This window comes from Motacilla alba, chromosome 1, assembly GCF_015832195.1.
Source record: "Motacilla alba alba isolate MOTALB_02 chromosome 1, Motacilla_alba_V1.0_pri, whole genome shotgun sequence".
In the NCBI taxonomy this organism is placed as follows: domain Eukaryota; kingdom Metazoa; phylum Chordata; class Aves; order Passeriformes; family Motacillidae; genus Motacilla; species Motacilla alba.
The window spans coordinates 57,655,990-57,677,001 of record NC_052016.1 but is presented as its reverse complement, the minus strand read 5'-3'; the positions used below and the strand labels follow the sequence as shown (position 1 = coordinate 57,677,001).

The following is a 21,012-nucleotide window of genomic DNA, read 5'->3' as shown; positions in this document are numbered from 1 at the left end:
TATTCATTGAACACATGGCTCTTAAAATGCAAAGGGATTGCCCTCTGATGCTGGAATGGGGACACTGGAAGAGAAGAAAAGGATATGATGTACTGTTCAGAAGCCTCATCTGCCGGATTGAAGTTTATCTTCAAGGGTGTGTAAGCCTCTCTCATGCATAAGAAGCCCTGTGTAGCAGTGTTCATTTTTAAAACTTACTATCAGACAGCTGACACAGCAGCTGACTTTCTTCCAGAACACATCAGTATCGGGCTCTCCAGTGAAACAGTCCTCTGTTGTAATTCCGTGCGGCTATTAGCCGTCTCCATCTCGCTTCCTGGCGATGCAGAAATCTCACATAAACTATTTTCCTTTTGCCCCACTCTGATTCCTGGCAGCCCCAGATGAGCTGCAGAGCCTCAGTGCCCCAGCACAGCCTCAGGAAGAAAGTCAAAGTGCCGCTGAGCCAGAGGGAAGCATTTCTGGCTGCTCCAGACTCCCTGCTGTTTCATGCCCTGTATGAAAGAGTTGCAGCCTGTAGTAATCTCGCAAACAACTCTCAAACAAATGTCTGTGTTCAAACATAAAACATTTTTCCTAAACAGCAGGCAATGAACTTCTGCTTTTAAAAATCCTGGTCCCAGAGATAGGATTCAAAACATGAAGTGACAGCTTCATCTTAAACACAGCTTTGGGTTCCCCGCATGTGAAATTTTTCTCTTCTTGAATTTGAGAAAGGAGAAACTGCCTGTACTTAGTACATGAGCTGCTGTGCAGGCATCTCTAAAGGCAGAGACAGGCAAGAAATATAAAATGTGTGGATATGGATAGGGATATGTGGATAGGACTTCAGGATCCAGGACATATTACATATGTAAGGTATTGGAGCTAGGCCATAATCCAGCAAACTGAAATATTCTTCTACCTGCAGAATTACAGAAGGGAGTCCAGAGATCAGAAAGCTGAAAGCACATGCCTGAGTTTTTTTCTTCTGTGACTTGAAAACAAGAGTTTCCTGCTTCTTCTAACTACATGTCACTAATGTTAATAACAAATGTTCTCCTCCAGTGGATAGGAAGCTGTTTTGTTCTCATAGAAACAGTGCTTTCTAATGAAGAGAGGCTGTCAAGTTGCCATTAAATTTTAGATGTGAAATAACGAGATAAGTGCAACTAACAATAAAAGGGAAATGGGTCACTTCGGGAAGATCAAGTGGCTGATTACTGTGTGAGAACAGCAGGTTCAATCCAAGCCTGGAGAACTCCATGCCAGGTACAACATCACTGACATATTTCACAGTTCACTGGGAGGTGTGCATTCTAAGATGTAAATCAGCACTCCTGACTATAAAATCAGTTTTGTATGTATATTTATATTTATACTTATATTTATATTTATACTTATATTTATATCTATATCTATATCTGTGTCTGTATCTATATCTATATCTATATCTATATCTATATCTATATCTATATTTATGTTATTTATAGTAATGCAAATGGGAAATTGATGTTCATCTCGATTCATCCTCAACTACCTCCCTGTAGCGCTGCCTCCTGAAGTAATAGTCTAAGGCCAAGGTGGTGTGTAGAAACTCACACTGTTGTCTTGCCCAGAAAAGCCAGTCATAAGTAGATTGTTAAAGTTGTTTGTTATGAAATATATTTTAGCATTTCTAGAGTACATTATGTTGTTTTCTCCAGCTGATGTCAGCACCCCACTCCCAGTGAAAAGGAAGCAGCTCTCCAGTACTGCTTGAGATCCTGCAGTATCTATGAGCAGCCCTGGGGCGACTTTTCCTGCCAATAGTTTACTCCTTTCTCATACCAAATGGCATTTCAGGGAGAAAAGGTGTCAGAGAGACATAAAAATCAGTTAACAGAAATGAAGTGTTGCAGTTCTGCCTGTGAATGCATACAGAGAAGAGTATGACTCCTTGAGCTGACTTTGCCAGTTATACTAAGTCCATGCAGTCATCAGAAGCGCTGTGCTATATGAATAAGCCTTTAACTAAAGATTCCTGATATCCCATAGTATTTCAGTATCCATCAAGTCACTGATTGTCACTTTAGATGTGACATGTGGTTATTACACTATAGATATCAGTGTGGACATTTCTGATTTGTTTTCAGAAAACCCCACTAATTCCAGACATGGTTTTATGAAGGAATCTCCTTTCCTGCATGGATCAGTCACAACATGGGAGCATGGGGTTGGGTTGTCATCTCATGGGCTGTGCTTCTGTCAAGACTGGCAGCAATTTCAGGTGTATGCTGGAGTTCCCTCATAGTTCTTGCAAAATGCATGGGGAAGCTTTTATTTTGAAGTGCTTTTATGAGATGCATTAGCATGAAGTTCAGTGTTGCTCTATTAACTATTCCAGAAACAGTCTGTAGACTGAGACTGAAATATTAATTAGTGCTATTATATAACAACTTAGACCTCTCTAGTACTTCTTGTCTGAGAGGTTGGTGGCCAAAGGAGTTTCCTTGTCTGAATGACACATTTTTGAAAATAAACAGTGAGTGTCAAGGCAGTCACCAAACAAGGATACAGTCATTTTAAAAGTATGCAAGGACGGCTACTTCTTTCTTTCACCATGCACAACTTCAAGCACAGGAGCTTTCAAACACACACCACAAGACCAGCTAACTCTTGTTGTTTCATGTTTTATTTGACTACTATGCAAGTACTGGACTGAAGCCAAAGAATTCAGGCTCAGCACAGGCATCACTCGTCAGCACCAAGCCTGGGGCAACCCTCTGGCTCTGAAGTTGTGTTTGGACCCTGGTGTCTGAGAGGAAAGTCATCGTTCAGCAACAGAGGCTTCTTATTCTGTCCTTTGTGACCTCTGAGATGAGCTGCTGGGAAGCTGGCAGGGCAGCTCTGCCCTGTTGCCTTATCCTCTGGTGAGGACACGGGAAGGAATGGGCAGCCACGGGGGCACTGAGGCTGGTACTCTGCTGTCTGTTACAAGCATATTGTAACATGTCTGTTGCAAGGACTTGTGAGCCCTTAGTGGATGTGTTCATGAGTGTATACACCTTACTTAGGCTCTTGCTGTGGTTTTTGTTTCCTTGGACTGGCTTTTGAAGCGTTACATTTCTCTTAAACTGCTTCCTAGACTTTGGAAATATTGCAAGGAAGAATGCAGAATCCCATTAGCTGAAAAAGTCAATGCATTTTCCAATGGAAAAAGAAATCCTTCTGAATATTTAAGCAGAGTAGTAGTAAATGTTAATGCTTGCTTTACATTAGCAATAGCATTTTTAAAATAGAATTAGATCAAAGAAGTGTAGATTAATCAAATATGACTTTCCCTGCATGGAGGTAATGTCTCTTTGGATAAACACTGTGCCTGTCATTGATGTTTGGGAGTCTCTGGGATATTTATTCCTGAAAAGAAGGCAGCAGAGTGACTGACACACTGGCTTGGCAAGCTGGGTAGGAATGGGAGCCATCTCTTCCCTGCTGTTCAGGCTCTCTCTGCTCATACCTGTGAAGCAATCCTGCCTCTCCTCTTTGCACAGCAAGGCAGAGAGGAGACTGGTCAGTCCTACTGCCTGGCTGCAAGTGCCCAGCCCTCTTTGGGAGTATAGATGGTAGTGATGCTCTTGAGTTTGAAGTCTCTCCTTAGAGCCTCAGAGAAGACCATGCAGGCATACCTGGAGCAAAAAGCAGCACGTACAGACCTTGCAGGTGCTTTTAATGGTAATAACAGGTAATGAAGGCTTCCAGTCTACAGCATCAATTTTAAATTTATAATTCCTGGAGTTATGTTTCTCCATTTTATGGCACTGCACAAGTCTCACATTGATGAGGAATAAAATTCATAAAGTGTAATGACGACAGATTGCATCGCAGTACAACCATGTCCTAAAGGAGTTTGCATGGAGCAAAATTTAATGAATAGTTGTGAACAAGAGCTGTCCTTCCCCTTCTCATGTTTAGGTGACTGTATCTGTCCTGCTTGCTCTGAAGGGGCAGGTCCCAGGCAGTGCCACCTGATGTCCCTGCCCTGGTCAGCATCTGTGAGGGGGGGAATGCAAGGAGAGCTCCATTGTACCATGGCATGTCGTGAGATATTGTTGGCCTTAAGGCTGGAGAACAGGACACAGACAATAATGTCACTGCAGATGGATGTCCAGGTAGAGTTTTGGGAGCTCAAGATCCCCCATGGGTTGGGATGGGGGTTGAGCCCTTGCTGCCTGGGGCTTGCAGCCACTCCAGCAGTGTTGTCAGCTGCCACACCCCAGCTTGACACTGGTCTCCTGGGAAGGGGCATGGAGGTGGCAGCATCATTCCTGAGCTGTGATTCTTAGAAATCACTCATTTCCCATAATTCTTAGAAATCAACATGTGCTAGGGGTGTATTAATACAAAATATTGGTATTTTAAAATATAATGAAAAATTATTTGACTAGGAGGGCATTTTCAGTATATTTTCACTCATATTTGCTGCCCTCCTGCTGATAAAAGTGGCAGTGTTCTGTTTCCATATGATTAATTAAAGAAATAGCATCTTCTGCTAACTCAGTGGTTGATATGTGAGGATAAGAATGAAAACACATGCCCCTCTGTCTGTTGAAAAAAACCAACAACAACAAAAAAGAAGATGGTATGGCAAGGAGCCAGAATAACAGAGAACATCTCCATCCCCTTTCCCTCTCCCATACTGTGACCAGTACTTGGTAGCATTAATGTTAGGGACTCTTGGGTTTTGTTTACTGCTGAGTGACTGCTGCTAGGTGTTGTTGAATTTTTTTCATCCCAAGGGCTTCGCTTGTTCCAGTGCTCCTTGTACCGTGCGGTTTTGGAGATTCAGACAGCCCTTCCGTAAACGGACTTTTTTCTTGGCAAACAGGGGATTTTTAGAAAAGTAAGCGAGGGCATCATCTCCAGAGATGAGTCAACAGCTGGGCAGCATAGAGTAGAGGAGAAAAAGGTTTTCAGCAGCCCTGAATACTCTAAAGCACGCATTTTCGAACGTCTTCAACTGTTTCTTCTTTGCTTTCTGGAGCGGCCCGGTGCAGCCCCTCCGTGCTTGGGTAAACTCCGAGCAGCCGGGGAGCTGCCGGGACGGGCTGGGGCTGGGAAAGGCTGTGCGGAGCTGGAGCGGGACAGGCTGGGGCTGGGAAAGGCTGGGGCTGGGGCAGGCTGTGCGGGGCTGGTCCGGTACAGGCTGGGGCTGGGAAAGGCTGTGCGGGGCTGGGGCAGGCTGTGCGGGGCTGGACCGGGACAGGCTGGGGCTGGGAAAGGCTGTGCGGGGCTGGGGCTGGGGCTGTGTGCCGGGCTGGGGCAGGCTGTGCGGGGCTGGGGCAGGCTGTGCGGGGCTGGGGCTGGGGCTGTGTGCCGGGCTGGGGCAGGCTGTGCGGGGCTGGGGCAGGCTGGCTGTCCCGCTCCGCAGGCTCACTTCCACAGGCTGCGCTGGGAGCGATTGGCCCGCGCGGATCATGTGGGAGAGAGCCGGAATCCCGAGCTGTAGTACCTCTTGGCACTCCTTTTGCGTTTAAAGCGCTCGCACCTCGCAGCTCCCTGGGGCTTAGAGCCTCCGTGCTCTCCGTGCCCTGGTTCCGATCGGGAGCAGCGCCGCGGGACGGCCGGGGCGAGCCGGGGGCAGCGGCGATGTTGAAGCAGGTGCCCCGGGCCGCGGGCACCGCCTGTTTCTACCTGAATGCGGTGTCCCCCGAGGGCCAGGAGCTCTTCTGGCGCTGCGATCCGCCCGCCCGGCGCCCTCCCTACAGGACCAGCAGGATTCTCGCCCGTCACCAGCTGGTGACGAAAATTCAGCAAGGTGAGTTGCTGGCAGGAGCGCTCCGGCGTTGGCGCAGGGTCTGCAGGTCTGCTCTTTCGTAAGAGAAGAGGTTTTAATGCCTCATGTTTCAGGCTCGTTTCCTGTCTCTATTCCAAATTAATCTGCCTAGAGACAGGGTTTGAAATAGGGTTCATTCATACCTCTCTGTTTCCACACATACACACATGCACGGACCACCGGGACACAAATGCTAGTGCATGATTAGCGATTTAACTGAGTTACCTTTTAATCATAAACTACTGAGGTATCTTAGATGCTGAACTTCGTCTTGTCTGACTGACTGAGCAGTTACTGGCATCAGTCCATCTGCTCTGATTGCTACAGGTCAAAACTGCCCATGGTAACCCACAAAAGAAGAATAGATGGTCACCCAATTAAAAAAGAAACAAAAGTCCAGTGCGACTGGAAGAAGGCAACTGGGAAAACATCCTTTGGAAACAAGTGTGTGTAACTGTCAGGGCATCAGAAAATCTGTCATGTATCCTTAAAATAATTGCTGACTTGGCTTTCCATAGCTGCTTAAGCAGTTATCTAAGCAGTCATTACAAATGTATCTATTTGGTTTTTTCTGAATGTCTGTCTATGGCACTAAAGCTAAATGAAGATTGTCCCCAGAGCAAATCCTTTGGCCTGTGCACACAATTTAAATTCATCTTCACAATGGCTAATGCAAAGATAAAAACCCTAACCAGCTGTACTGATTTTTCCGGATTAAAAAGCGAATCAATACATAGTTTTGTGTTGATCATGGTTTTGTATGGAATCCTGTTTTCAAGAGCACTGGTTTCCAAAGACGATGTGGTCCTACTTGCATAAAAATGTCACATTGAAAAAAACCATTCCTGATGATAAAAGCCACTTTCTGGACAGCTTGCAAAAAGGTGTTTGATTCTGCTAACTAGGGGCAGACATGGAGATAACATCATTCACTTTCATATCTGGCAAATATCACAGCAATTGGTGTGAGGTTTTGACCAACAGCAGTTAAATGGAATGGCTGTTTTTGTGTGTTGCTTTCCAGTAAGATTCTTTAGATCTGTGGCTGTCAAACTCTGGCAGAAGTACAGAATAGAGTGATGAATTTTTATTGCATTTATAAAGAAAACAATGCATAATTCTTTGGCTAGGTTTAAAAAGATGAAAAAGATAGTTTCTGTGGCAATTAGGAAAATGTAGTTGTTTGCAAGGCAGTCTCAGGAACTGGTCGTGTTTGAAGGATACTGGTCCTCACTGCAGCTCTGATTTCAGGAAGGATATTATGTCATTCTGTGTACCCAGTGTATGGCCTGGATTGAATGGAAAGAAAGGGTAATTTATTTCTCTACAGGTTTATTTGAAAATGTTTTGGGTGCAGTGCTAGTACCAACTTAGTATTCAAACAGCATTAACTGAGGATGTGGTGGATTAACACACCTCTTCTACCTCTCATGGTGGGGTTTAACATTCCCTCTTGTAACCTGTAATCTGTCTGGCCAGGGCTGCCAAAGCTAGCCAGTGCTGCTGAGACTTTGGAGAAGCTGCACGGTGGGGAGTTTCAAAGTTGTAACTTTTCTTCCTGCAGCTTGTTGCATGGATGGCCAGCCTGTGGTGAATGACTTCTGCTCCTCTTTCACAGCTTTCCAACCTGTTCTGCACAGAGCTGTGGAAATTATATTTGTATAGACCTTGATCATGTGATGTATGTTACTTTCAGTATGTAAAATATTTATGTATTTTGGGCCACTAAGAATAAATACGTCATTGCTTCCTTCATTTTTTTTATTGATGTAAGCTGGGGACAGGATCCACTGTTGGTCAAGTGTCAGTTCATTAGCAGTAAGGAAATTATGTGTGCAGATAGATGCTGATGTCTGTCTGTAAGCCCATATGTAGGCAGACACACATCTAGCGCAAAACCAAGGCACACATTTTTTTCTACAGCGCCCCAAGAAATGACTAATAATTTTCATACAAATAGTTGTGTTAGCATACCAAAAAATCTAAGCCTAGCTAATATGACTCAGTTTGAAACCTCCAGTTTATGGTCTGGATGAAAAACCTAGATCCATCAATCCCTCACAGGATTTTCACCAAGTTTTGCTGGGTCAGCATGTCACCCTCTCTGCTTGCTTTGTTCAGACTGTAAGCAGTGTGAGGGTAGTGGATCAGTCCCCATCCTTTTCCCAGAGGATACTGGAAGAGTACTCTAAAATGGGTGGAGTTATCAGGCTGTGCTTTTAGAGGTGAATGGGTTTTACCCCATTACAAATGGGATTCATAACTAGCAGAGTGCCACAGAGAAACTTATCAATAATATATTGAAAAGTAGATTAGGAGATGCAAGATGAGAACCAAAACTTGCTTTCAGTCATCCGGTTCAGTAAGGCGTGTAAATCATTATTTAGTTGCTTGAATTTGTATATCTTTAAATCATACATTTTAAGGCCATTAAGACAAAGTATTTGAGCAAAGCTACCCCAATTCTTGTGTTTGCACCACTCCAATCTAATAATTTGAATTGTAGCATATGTTTAGAAAAGATCTAGCCTGCAGTTTAAGATTGTTGGAATGGTGAATCCTGCCTTGTTAATTACTTTGCTGAAAACAGATCTGCCACATGTTTAAGTGCTAAGCTGCCCTGGGGCTTGTTTGAATACCTGCTCTCTGCTTTTTATTTTTCTCTTGCTGGTTTTCAGACTCGAGGCACCTGAAGTAGGATTGTTATATCAGGGAAATTTTTTCCTCAGTGCAAGGAATGTTTTACAAAATTACAACATCTCCAATTTACAACGTATAAAGCAGTCAAAGCTTCCATTCCTGGTCAGTGATGCAGTGTGATACAAAGAGTTGCATGTACTGCTAGCTTTTCAGTCATTAGCTGCATGTACTGTTCTAAACTATGCTAATTTGCGCTATGATATCGCAATAGAGCTTTTCTTCCTCCGTGAAAAACACATTTGCTGAAGACTATTTCCTTTGTATTTTCCTTTGGTGTTAGTTAAAAATAAACTAAATGAGTCATTAGAGGAATTATGCTATTTAATCATTTCTAAAAAGAAAATCACCACAAGGGAAATGACAGGAACCAGACTGTTATTTCAATCAGGTCATACTTTGAAAGTCCTAAATATTTAGTTCGTGTACACCACCAACCCCTTGAGGCAGAATTATGAGGTGGCCTGTGAATGTGAGTGTAATTATCTGTTTGATATTAAACAGGTAATTTCAAGATGTGATCTTTTTGATGATTCCCTTTCCCCTATAAGGCCATTAGTTTCCACAATTAAGGGGACACATGCCTCAGCGTAAAGGAACAGGGTGTAGCATGCTTGATCTGAGGTATTTATTCAAACTCTGTATGCAGTAACTGTATGAGAATTCATTAACGATTACTCATGTTTTCTTTAAATAAATAAGGTGGTGACTTTCAAGAATTTATATTACATGAGTCACAAAGTTGTTATTACTTTTACAATACATGGCTAAATTCAGTGCAGAACAGAAAATATAAAAAGTAGCTGTAGGTAAAAAGTAATGAAGAATTAAGGCCATACACTGAAAATGTAAAATTGGACTGTGCAGTACAGGTAGAGTGTAAGTCAAAGTGAATGAAGCCACATCTGCCCCAGCACAGACAGGCTGGTAAAGAAATGTTCCCTTTCGTCTACAGTAAAATCAGATTCTTTGCCTGCACATTCAGTAAGACAATCGTATGAACAAACAAATGAAAATAAGACAAATTCCTATTCTCAGTAAGCAAATTCCTGCCCACAGTGTGTAATGTCCTGTGATTTATCTCAGTTTATGTCCACAGGCAAGAACAGTTGAGGAAAATTGTTCGATGGAGCGATATTAAATCAGACTTTCCAGTTTTCAAGGCAAACTCTCCATTCAATGCTCAGCAGGTGTTATATACGTTTATGTGTTGCATTTTCAGTTTTGATCTTGTATGTCTACTATTACCTTTGGTCACCTGGATTTGTCTGGTTTGAGCGAGGTTTAGAAGTGCAAACAAATGCACTTTTCTGTCTTATAGTCTTCCCTTTGTTATTAGTTCAAGGTGTTTAATTCTTCTATTTTTCTAAGCATGAGTAGAATTTGGGGAAAGTGTTACAGAGGTATACAAGTGACTTGAAAAAAATTATGCAAATTAAGTGACTTAAATTTCAAATATATGGTACTGTAACAGATAATATGCTCTCCTATTCAAAAGGAGAACAGGGAAGTCATGTTGGTGAAAATGTTGCAGTCATAGGCTGCATTAAAAAAGCCCACATAAAATTCCTGGTATGCACACAGGTGTGGATTACAGGATGGGAAATGGGATACAATTAAAAAATTAAAGACTGTGAGTTTGGTCAGACATACAAAGAGGACAAAATACAGTTGTTCAGGAACCTGAATCATAGCCTTTCTGATGTTCTGGGTGCTGGCCAGAACATGCACATGTTTAAACCTCACTGACTGAACACAGGAAAGTGAAAGATTAACCAACAAGATTCAGCCTTGGTGGTAATGATACAAACACCCTCCCTTATGTCATTTCTGACCAGTGCTGGTGGTCTTCCGTCTCTTGAGCCTGTAAGCTGGGAAGTCAGGGCAGCAGCACTTTGTAGCCACTTTTCAGTCCGTGGTGCCTCCTCTTGTGGTGCCTCTGTGTCTATGCTCCAGCCCAGGCTTACAGGAGAGGACAGAACTGGGGCTGGCATTGCCCAGAGCACCAGGAGGAACATCCTTAGCTGCAGAGCTGCTTTGCAGACCTCAGCTGGGACATGGTCCATCTCCCTCCACCGTCAGATATGTGTGGGGCAGGTGTGTGATCACAGCAGAGGGATCTTTGGGGTGGTTGTTGCATACACTCTTGAAGGTCCCTTAGAAACCGAGACCCTATCTCACCTGAAACTTCTTCATCATCTTTTCTTCCTCATATACTCTTTCCTCAAGTCTTGAGACCTAGACTTGAAGAAACTAGAGTCCTTAAATTAAATAATAGGATTTTTAAAGTACTTTTATTATGTACTTGTAGTCTGAAATGGTTGAAGTATTTGTGAAACTTTAACACAAAAAATGTGAGCATCCTTAGATGTATTTGTAAGCTCAGAGTGCCCTGAGATGTGTTTATATTAAAGACAATATTGGTGTATAAGAGTGCAGTCCAGCTAATTAAAGTTTTAAAAAGTTGTTCTTCATAAACAACAGGACATTTAAAAGGGAGAAACCTTCACTGGAGCCACTATTGGGCAAAAAGGTTCAAATATGTAACTAGAAGTGGCCTGTGTGATACTGGAGATTGGATTCAATAATAGCGGCTATTTCTGGTCTTAAAGCTTCTCAGCCACAAAATGTCAAAGGCACTTCAGCTGACACATGCAGGTTGGACACCAAAAAGTAAATCTTGGCTTTTCTTTTAGGTTAAGAGACTTTTACTCTCAATTTCACTGAAAGCAGGATTTCAGCCAAGGTGAAATCTTAACTTGAGGATTTCTTGTTTTGAAATTGTGAAATGAACAGCTGTAGTTGTGCCATATATCTTCTGCATTGATCATGGAGGAGACTGAATTTCATATTAACCCCATTGTATAAGTAGAGGCAGTAACATTAAACAACATTTAAGCCAATAAATGTAAGATTTATGCTCAATAAATGAATCACTAGAGTAATAATAATCAGAAGGGGAATTAGTTTAAATTTAGAAGAAGTGATAAGTCACTGTGGCATATAAAATGCTACATAACAGAAGTAAAATGGAAGTTACTCACAGAAGTTGATTAATTAAGAGAATATTTGCATAGCTTTTTTGTTTCTCAGTTTCTTATACCCCTATTTATACAGAAATCTCTGAAAATAAAGTGCAGTATTTGTACCATGAGCACTGTAAATGTTAATTTAAAAAAATCTGCAGTTTTAGGTTCCGAACAGACACTATTATTTCTTAGCACTAGATAGTTACGTACTTTCAATTTTTATTCCTGTACAAACAGTGCAGTCAATGATAGCATCTTAGCCTCACTTTTTTTTTTTTTATTTTACTCCTATCATATGATATTCTTGGATGTTTAATTGCACTTAAACAAATATATGAGCTGTTTCACATAGGGCATCACATATGTTTGGACTAGTGCCTAAGGGACTGAGCAAACATGACCCTTGTTGCTAGGTTATTAAACAATTGTCCATAGTTGAGTTTGTTACACCTTTTAATAGCTGCTTTTGAGGGTAAAATGATGAATTACATGTCCTGTGAGCTTGATCCATTATATACTAGTTGTGTCATTTCTTATTTATACTCATTTTATACATATATAAATGTGAACAAGTGAGAAAACCCTCATCTTTTTGCATTGTGGTGCACTTTTTTGCTTAAAAACCTGAGGAGCTTCCCCTTTCAGATTCAGTTTAATGGGTCAGAGAAGATCACCATAATATGGTGGGAGAGAGGAGGGCTCGAGCACCTTGAGCTGGACTATTTAGAAGCTGTTGAAGTTGATAGTATGATTCAGAGGACTTGGGAGTATTTTGGCTTGGCTGAAAAGGATGTGTGTGACTCAGTTTGAAAACATCTTGTGGGTTTTCGCCTCTCATTTGTTACAGGACCGACTTTAATTCTACAGGGAGAAAACAATCACTGCATAGCAGTTCAGAACACATGGGATTTTGACTAATACAGACACCAAGATGAACAAAAGTTTCTGTCCTTGTGATAAGTTAGGTAAACTTGACAAAGTAACTTGGTTTAAAATAATGAGCTGTGCAGTACGTCTTAAGTAAATACCATCTGCCAGGCATGGAAACTGCCTGCCTGGAACATACCAGGCATTTTGCTTTCCAGTCAAAGCCCTTTGCCAAAGAAGGACTCAGCCCTGCTACTTACTCAGATGAACCTTGCCCTGTGCTAAAGGAGAAAAGTAATGCATCCTAATGATGTCAAACTGATACTGGTTTAATGAGCTAGATGTTACAGGCCTTTGGCAATAGTTGTGCTCTTTTTTAATTGGATTGTGGTTGGAGGAAGGTCTGTTTGTCTGAGCAAAGTTTTCAGGATTTGGAACCAAAATCTCTGTCTATTTATTGTCATCTCTCTCCTTTAGTCCCAATGGCCTAGAGGGTATCTGATTTTTTCCCCCTTAATGTGTCACTAGTGTCTTTCATGGTTTGTTTATTTATTGATTTTGCCATGCTTGTTTCTAGTCCTCCACCACTTAAATGGTTTAGGAATATGGATAAAAGCAGTAAATTCGAATCGAAATCTCTAATTTAATTCTAGCTTTTATCCTCTTTAGTCACAAACACACCCACTGGCATCCAGGACCCACCAGACCTGCCATTTTCTGGGAGATTTCTCAGCTTCCTTCCTGCAATCATTTGCAGGAAAATACAGCACCCTCTTCTTTAAGAAAAGGCAACACAGCTTTTACTGCTGAATGAGTTGGGAAGTGAGAATGGTGGTACAGCTTTTACTCCTGTGTAACACTTCTCTGCAAAGAACTATTGCTTCTCCAAACCCCTCAGTACATTCTGAACCATGTGTTTTTTCCCTAGATCTCTGACAACACTTCCCCCTTCCTTATTGCATGTATCTTTAGGCCAATTACTTCAGTGTCCATTTATCCACATTATTATCCAGAAACTCCTGCTTGCAGATAGAGGTTCCACATCACATTCCTGTGTTGGTACAGCAGTAAAATGTCCCTCTGAGTCTGAGTGGGCATATCTGTGCTGTTAAATAAAAGAGATGGGAGGTGAGCTTGAAGTACTCCCTGGGCTGCTGAGCAGATTCTCTGGCTCTGTTTTGGGCTTCTCCAGCTTCTTCTCAGCTCAGACTAAGCCTCAGAGAGGACTAGTCATAGGTAGTGAGGACATGAGGTGAGTGATGCCACTTGACCAAAAACCAAGAATCAGTCTGTGTTTCATTTGGCTGTGTAATTGTAACCCCTCTTGCTGCTGCCACAGAAGGTACAAAATAAGGAAAAATAAGGACCAAATAAGGACCTTGCTCACAAGGTCTAAAGATCCAATAATAAAGTTTCTGTAGTATTATCCTCCAAAAGAGGGGGGGGATAATGCTTGAAGTTTCTGATGAAAATATGCAAAAGTAAATGTATCCTGTCATGGAGTGCCTTTTAATTCCTGCAAAAATGCAGAAATAAATTAGGTTAAAATGCCAAGTGCTTAAGTAATTTTATTATATCATACTGTGAAACAGACATTTCATATTAGCTAACCGCAACCCCATCCTTCTCCTTTTGATATCACTATCCCAATTCTGTGTAAGGTCAGAACTTGCAAAAAACCATTCAAAATAATTAGATCATATTGCTGATCCCAGTAACTGCAGCATCATCAAGTGTCCTTCCAAAAGACTCAAGATTTGAAAAGGGACCAAAGACATAAGATGACTCTAGATTTGAGGAGGAAGCAGCATCTCTGTCAACACTCAGATGGCACAAGGGTGCCATCTTTCACTCGTGTGAAAGGCACAGTCCTTTTCTATCGTTTCAGCTTCAGGAAGCACAGAATGTTTCATTTTCCCTAGTCCCCAGCTGATATGGGAGTGGGAGTCTGGACAGGACAAGACTCTCAGAGCCACACAATGTGGCTTTTTCATGATATATTTGGCAAACTTTAATGTTCTGCAGGATGAATCTAAGTTTTGTGTCTTTAATTGCATCTGATGGTGGCAGCTGAATATCTAATCATTTTGTAACTTCAGAGGTAATGGCTTTCCCTTCCTGCAAACATTTATCTGAAGGGGATAATGTAAAATCCAAAAGTTAGTGCTTGGCACAGAGGGTGAGGCAGTAAGTCCTTTGCTTTACATTTTTTTTTCCTTTTTCTTTTCATTTTTTCAGCTATATTTATATGTATTTCTGAAGACATTTTAAAACTGCCATCTTGTCAACTTCACTTCATTGAAAGTGTGGCTGTCTGCCTAGGTCTTATCCAGAGTTAAGAGGAGTTTCTCGTCTCTTAAATTCAGCAATATCTGTCTTAAAAGTTCCTTCCAAATCAACAGACTGAGATATCAGAATACTTTTTCCAAAACTTTATCATTCTAACTGCTGATTCTGCAGTAAAACCAAACACCCTTGCCAAAACCTGAGCCATGGCAGCAAAAGCTGCATTTCACACTACTGCCTGAGTGCTGTAGCCTGGATCAAATAATACAGGCACTGATTCATGGCCAGGATTGCTCTATCTTTATCCAGTGCTTCATGCTGAAAGCTGGAGCTGTCTTCATTGTGGTGAAGGCTGATCTGACATGGCATCAGTGGTGCTACCTGGGGAGATGCGTGGCTGAAGTTCACCCCTGAGGCCATCCCTCCCCAGCAGCTCACAGCTCTGACAACCTCCTTGAAGGGCCCTGGGTGCCAGCAAGAGGCCAAGGGGTGCCCTTGCACTTGCACATGGGGCAATTGTCAGTTCAGACTAAGAAAGTTCTGTTTACCAGCAGCTTCTGAAGGAAGGAAAAGATTTCCGGTGACATTTTAATTCCCTTTTATGCAGAGCTATTTTTAAACAGTGCTGCTGCCAGTCATATCAAATTCTTTGTGTCTTTTGAATTTTCACTGAAGTGCATAATAAGCGTTTCAGCTCCCTGGCGCATAATGGCAGTGCTATTTGCTGAAAGTCTTATTATTTCGAGTGGCCTCTTATCTGAAGATCAATTCATTAGTTCTGGCCTCTGAAGTTTAAAAGGAAACAATTGCAATTGCTAAAGAAAAAATTAAATTACATTTTGTTTCAGTAATACTTATTTTCTCTGATGTTGGGTACTGAAAGTCTATTTTAAGGCTGACAAAGCACATGATCCATATTTCTGGGCTGTAATCTGACCTCTGACATCCACAACTTGTCAAGATGGGTGAGAGAACTCAGCTATCACTGAGGGTACGTTATTTGGTTTATCTTTTTTGGTCAGAGAGTGCAAAAAACCAGTTTCCACGAGTTTCCAGATGCTCATGGAAAGCCACCAGCAATGAGAACTGCAAGGAGAGGTCATTTAGGTTACTCAGCTAAGTTTACTCAGCTAATAATTATATGTTACTCAGAAGTGTCTCAGACCTTTGAAGTTGCATTGTTCTAGAAAGTTGTATTTTGGACAATTTCTGTGGAAGACTTTGGTTAAGAAAGTTGCTCTATTGCTGCTGGATTCTCCTTGGCCATGGGGCCTGAAAGTTGTTGTACAAGCAAGAAGACAGTTTTAATCTGCCCCCAGGTATGATATTATGTGAAAACTGTGGTCTAAAGTCCTGGAAAATCCTCTATCTTCAGTCTTCAGTGAGGATGGGTATAAAACTATCAGCATTTTCATGGTAGCTCTGCAGAGCCACTGACTCCCACACTGACAAGGCTTTTTACAGCTCCATGATGCCTGTGAATTTTTCTAAAAACAGCAAGTTTTCAAAAAAACTGCCGAGACCAATGGAGAGAGCTTTTAAAATGCAATCTGAACATATATGGTTCACAGAATTTTAAGGATAAGGACACAAGTAGTTGAGTGAGTAGCTTTTCTTGTTCAACAAAGCATTTCTGTTACCAGAATGCTTGCTTCCTCCTGGGCACCTGAAACTGACAGTTGAAAATTTTCTGGTTGAAACTATAGCTTGCTTTTAGAAAACTTATGAAAACCCAAAACTGTAGAATAATTAAGTGAATATTCAATAGATACAGCCACCATCCATTTAAAGTGAATCAAAAAAGTGCCACTCATTTTTTTAAAGTATTCCTTATTGACTGTGTAGCAGCTGGAAAACTATAGCAAGTTTTAATTATCTTCAGAAAACAAAACGCTCCTACCAACACATGCTGGTTATTATCAGCAGCTGTTGGATGCTGACATACTCTTTCAGCATATATGAGGCTCAGCTGTCCTAAATAATCATTGTAAAATGTAAAATAGATTTATAGTGATGTTAATTTCTTGTTAGATATTTAACTACTGATGTAATTCCTACTGAATTTTGGTCTGCTTCTAGAAAATTATTTAAAACCAGGATTAATACTTAAGAGGTGCAAATAGCTTGTACCAGGAGTTTAAAATGTTGAACTGTGGTGCATTTTTAACAATCCACTAAAAATAATCAGATTCCCTGTTGTCATGATTTTAGCATTTTTGTTAGTGTAAAATTTGACTTCCTGCCTTTGAGTAACAATTACTGCAACTTTATAGCAATGAAAAAGTTACAAATTAATTTGCTGATTCTAGAAAAAAACTTTACATGTCATCCTTTTATTAGCAGAAGTGGAGATCTTTATGGCAGCAGCAGTTGTCAAATCAGATTCTGCAATGTTGTTTATTGCATGATTTAGCAGAGTTTGTTTTTTTAATGGCACTAGTGTACTCTTCAGTCTGAGACACCAATAAATACATGTGACATTTATGCTTCAGAAATATTTAGCAAGACACATTCATATGGTAGATTTTTTTCAATGTATCTTGAGCCTGCATCTTCTCTAAAATGGAAAATTTGTGATTAGCTCAATTTTCCATTACCTTATATTCTCTGTGATCTATTTTAATTTTGCACTGAAGAAGTACAAAAGATACCAGGCGATCTGAAAAATGTGTTCTTGGCACCAAGGCAATTTTAGACCATTTCTTGTTCACATGAGAGATTGACAGACATTTGATGGTTTCCATTCTGAGGCTTAACCTGGAGGGAAATGTTACATTCAGCAGACTGGACTCTTGACATTTTAAGAAGTCCTTTAATATGGATTAAAAATATGCATGAGACTCCACATAGTTCTACTTCACTGAAATGACTATTGACTTTGGACTTGAGTTTTCACCCAGTCTGTTTTTAATCAAACTGCAATCTACTGAAATACAGTTCAGGTTCTAGTTTTAACTTGGACTCAGGTGACATTCACTTAGGCTGTGTCCATGTGGATACACAACCACTTCACACCAGCTGGATAAGGCACAATATTCCTTTGCTGTCTTGGAGACCCAGAGTTCAGATCCCCAGCAGAGAAAGACACTGTGCTGAAACAAAATATCTCTAGGTTGTGTAAAAATAATACATGCAGGAGCCTCACAGTAGCACCACTAACTGCAAGAAATAATCCTGGTTGTAGTCTCTCATTCAGAAACCGTGATTTCATGTTTGATATGTCCACTTCACTGAAACATCCTAAAGCCCTCCAAAACTTCAATGTTCAAGAACTGCCCAGGCAACAAGACTGAGAACTTTACAGAATCACAGAATAATTTAGGTTGGAAAAGACACTGGGAGATCGTCCAGTCCAGCTCCTGCTCAGAGCAGAGACAGCTGGATCAGGTTGCTTGGGATCTTGTCAGGTTTAGTTCTGAGTTCTCCAAGAACTGATATGCAACTTCCACACATGCTCTGGGCAACTTGTGATGTTATTTGACCACCTTAATGGGGAATTTTCTTTTCTCTTATGTCTAATTGGATTTAAAATTCTGCAACCTTGTTTCTGTTGCCTTTCATCCTACAGTTGTGTCCTTCTACAAAGACCCTGGCTTCACTTTCCTGTTAATTAGATGAAGCCATTAATTAGCGCTCCTAGCCTTTTCTCCTGAAGGGTAACAAACCCAGCTCTGCTGGTCTTTCTTTCTATGTCAAGTGCTTCAGCCCTCTGCAGGGGTTGGTGTGATATGCCCATGATATCCTTGTGCTGGGAAACCCCAAAATGAACAGAGCAGCCTGTAGTTTCATGAGTGTGGATAACAAAAAGGCAATCATGTACCTTGATCTGCTGGCTACATTCTTCCTAATGGACTAGCCTAGTGTGAAGGTGTTATCATTGGCCAAAAGGGAAAATTTATGTTCAATTTGTTGCCAACAGAGACCTAAAGGACTTTTCTGTGAGGGCTGTTTTTGTCCAGTTAGCCCCAGTCTGTCTAGTTGCAGAGGATTATTCCGTCCCAGCTGCAGGACTTAGGTGGAATGTATGAGGTTCCTGTCAGCCAATTCCTCCAGCCTGTCAAGGTCACTTTGAAGAGCAGCTCTCCAGTATCTCAACCGCTCCTCCTTGGTTTGGTATCACACACAAATTTGCTCAGAGAATACTTTATTTCATCATCTAGGTTGTTATTAAAGACATCAAACAGTATCAGCCCAGTATCATTGCCTCGGGGATACCAATAGTAACCAACAACCAGCTGGACTTTGTACTGCCGAGTACAAGCTGTGAGACCAGCAATCCAGTCATCTGTCTCACCATTTGTCATCCATGTAATCTAGCGTTCACCTGCCTGGTTTGGCTGTAAGGATGCGGTGGGAGACCAAGTTAAAGGCAAGCCTCCTTGTTCTGTCTCCTTCCATAACTAGTCCCTAACAACCCATGGGTTATGGTGTGTCTGTGAATGACCCAAGTTCAAGATCTTGCCTATGGCAAAAGCAACAGTAAACCTTTCTCACTTGTAACTTCTGTCAGCCTCAATTTTATACAAATTAATAACTATACATCAGCACAGATAATTGAACCAGGACCCCCAGTTTCATTGATCTGTGCCATAAGCACTATGCTGCAAAGTCAGTCTCAGTAGACCTTCCAGTTCTGTAGTATACGTGGTATAGGATCCATAATTCATTGAATTAAACTAACCTGTGGTTCTACAGTCTTTAAAAAGAAAATAGGGTGAAAGCAAAGAAAAATAAACTGACTTTGTAGCTTTGTTTATTTGCGATTTGTCTTGGTGAGCTGTTAATATGTAGTCAGTCAAGTCCAATGAGCTGATGCCATTTGAATTAAGTTGTTTTATCCCAGCCTGAGGAGCTGCAGATTAATCTAAGAAAATTTGGAGCAAAGAAGAGATACGGGGTGAGATAAGAGGGGAGCAGCAGGTCTGCTCCACCCTTTCCAGCATCTGTATTTCCATTGTGTAGCATGAGGTGAGGCCACATCTGCAGAGCAACTGAACAAGCCACAATGGAGATCAAATATAAAGCAAATGAGGGGTAAGGAGACAGACAAGGTAGGTAGGTCACTGTTGTCACTAATGCAGGAGATAGAGGAGTCCACAAAAGTATCCAAGGATGCTGAATCAGAAGTTGTTTTTCACCCTGGCTTCTGAGTCTTAGTCTTGCCCCAGGCAAAGGATAGCTGTATTTAAACTGCCATTATCTAACAGGTAAAGGAGGGCAAGTAAATGCAGGTCTGCTGCAGGGATGTACACGTAAGAAAAATGCATGTACACAGGTTTTCAGTCCTATGAAGACAGAAGAGTTTGGAACTAAAAATAGGCATCTAGTTATTGTTATCTACTTTTTTTTTCATATCCTCTGTCCTAAGTCCTATCAGTAGAGGAAGAAAAAAAATCCCAGAAAACAAACATATTAAAAAAATTGTTTATTCTTTCTAGGAAACATTTAAAAGGCCAAAGACCATCACAGGTATCTTTATATGATCAGAGAAACTGGACTGTAGGGTTTAGCTTAGCCAGATAAGTAGTTTTATTGACTTTAATAATAAATCTCTCATTAAAAAAAAAAAAAGTGCACCTCTGAAGTATTGGCTTTAAAATATTTTGACCTTAAGAAGCCTGAAGGACTTTAGATTTTCAGGAGTCCACTTTGATTCTGTATCTGGAAAACCTAGAAAACTTTCTAGGTCTAGAAACCTAGTCTCTTCTTAATTGGTATGTTTTGTACCACATTAAAAACTGTAAAAAGTTCCCACTGGCTAGCAGAAATAATTAAGTTTACTAATTTTTATAAATGGTGCTTTTGAAGTAAAGCATGACCTTAAAGATGCACTGTTTTTAATCTCCCTGTCCCTCCTCCTCAGACCATTTGAAACCTTTGAGGTAAGCAGAAGTGACAGGTGTTCAGCAGCCTGAGCAAACTCTGGTAACATCTCTGTGAATTGGAATCTGTAGCTGCTACTGCAATTTGAAGATCAGAAGATGGACACAGCAAAGCTCAGAGATTTTGATGGAGTACAGGTGGCAGCAGAGCAGTGAAACCAGCGTTCAGTTCCAGAGTCCCCAACGCCATGTTCAAGTACACTAGATCACACTGCCTTGCCAGAATAGAAAGACACACAAAAGGCATACTGGCACTAAAATACTAGAATACTAATAAATACTAATATTTATTTCAGGAGGACTTTCACCTACAGCTCTTTCCAAAGGAATTGGCAAGGGTACAGGCATGGCAGTAGCAAGACACATGACAGATGTGGCACCAGTGAGGTGCATAACATCTCTGCACATCAGAGAGAAGATATCAGTCAGGGCCAGCTCTGCACATCAGAGAGAAGGT

General features: G+C 41.2%; 1 protein-coding gene across 5 annotated transcripts in view; it reads left to right on the top strand.

Annotated features, from left to right (window-relative positions):
- Nucleotides 1-21,012, top strand: part of STARD13 (StAR related lipid transfer domain containing 13) — a 287,606-nt gene that overhangs the window by 167,811 nt on the left and 98,783 nt on the right. Inside the window, exons 1-3 of one of the 5 annotated variants that reach the window (XM_038133183.1) lie at nucleotides 4,674-5,030; nucleotides 5,514-5,776; nucleotides 20,852-21,010. The exons of 2 other annotated variants lie outside the window; for them this stretch is intronic. In XM_038133183.1, coding sequence (XP_037989111.1) covers nucleotides 5,608-5,776; nucleotides 20,852-21,010 — 328 coding nt within the window. In that variant the 5' untranslated portion in view covers nucleotides 4,674-5,030; nucleotides 5,514-5,607. Of the gene's footprint in view, nucleotides 1-4,673; nucleotides 5,031-5,350; nucleotides 5,777-20,851; nucleotides 21,011-21,012 lie in introns of those variants that run through there. 2 more of the 5 variants (XM_038133175.1, XM_038133191.1) reach the window with 2 other exon arrangements.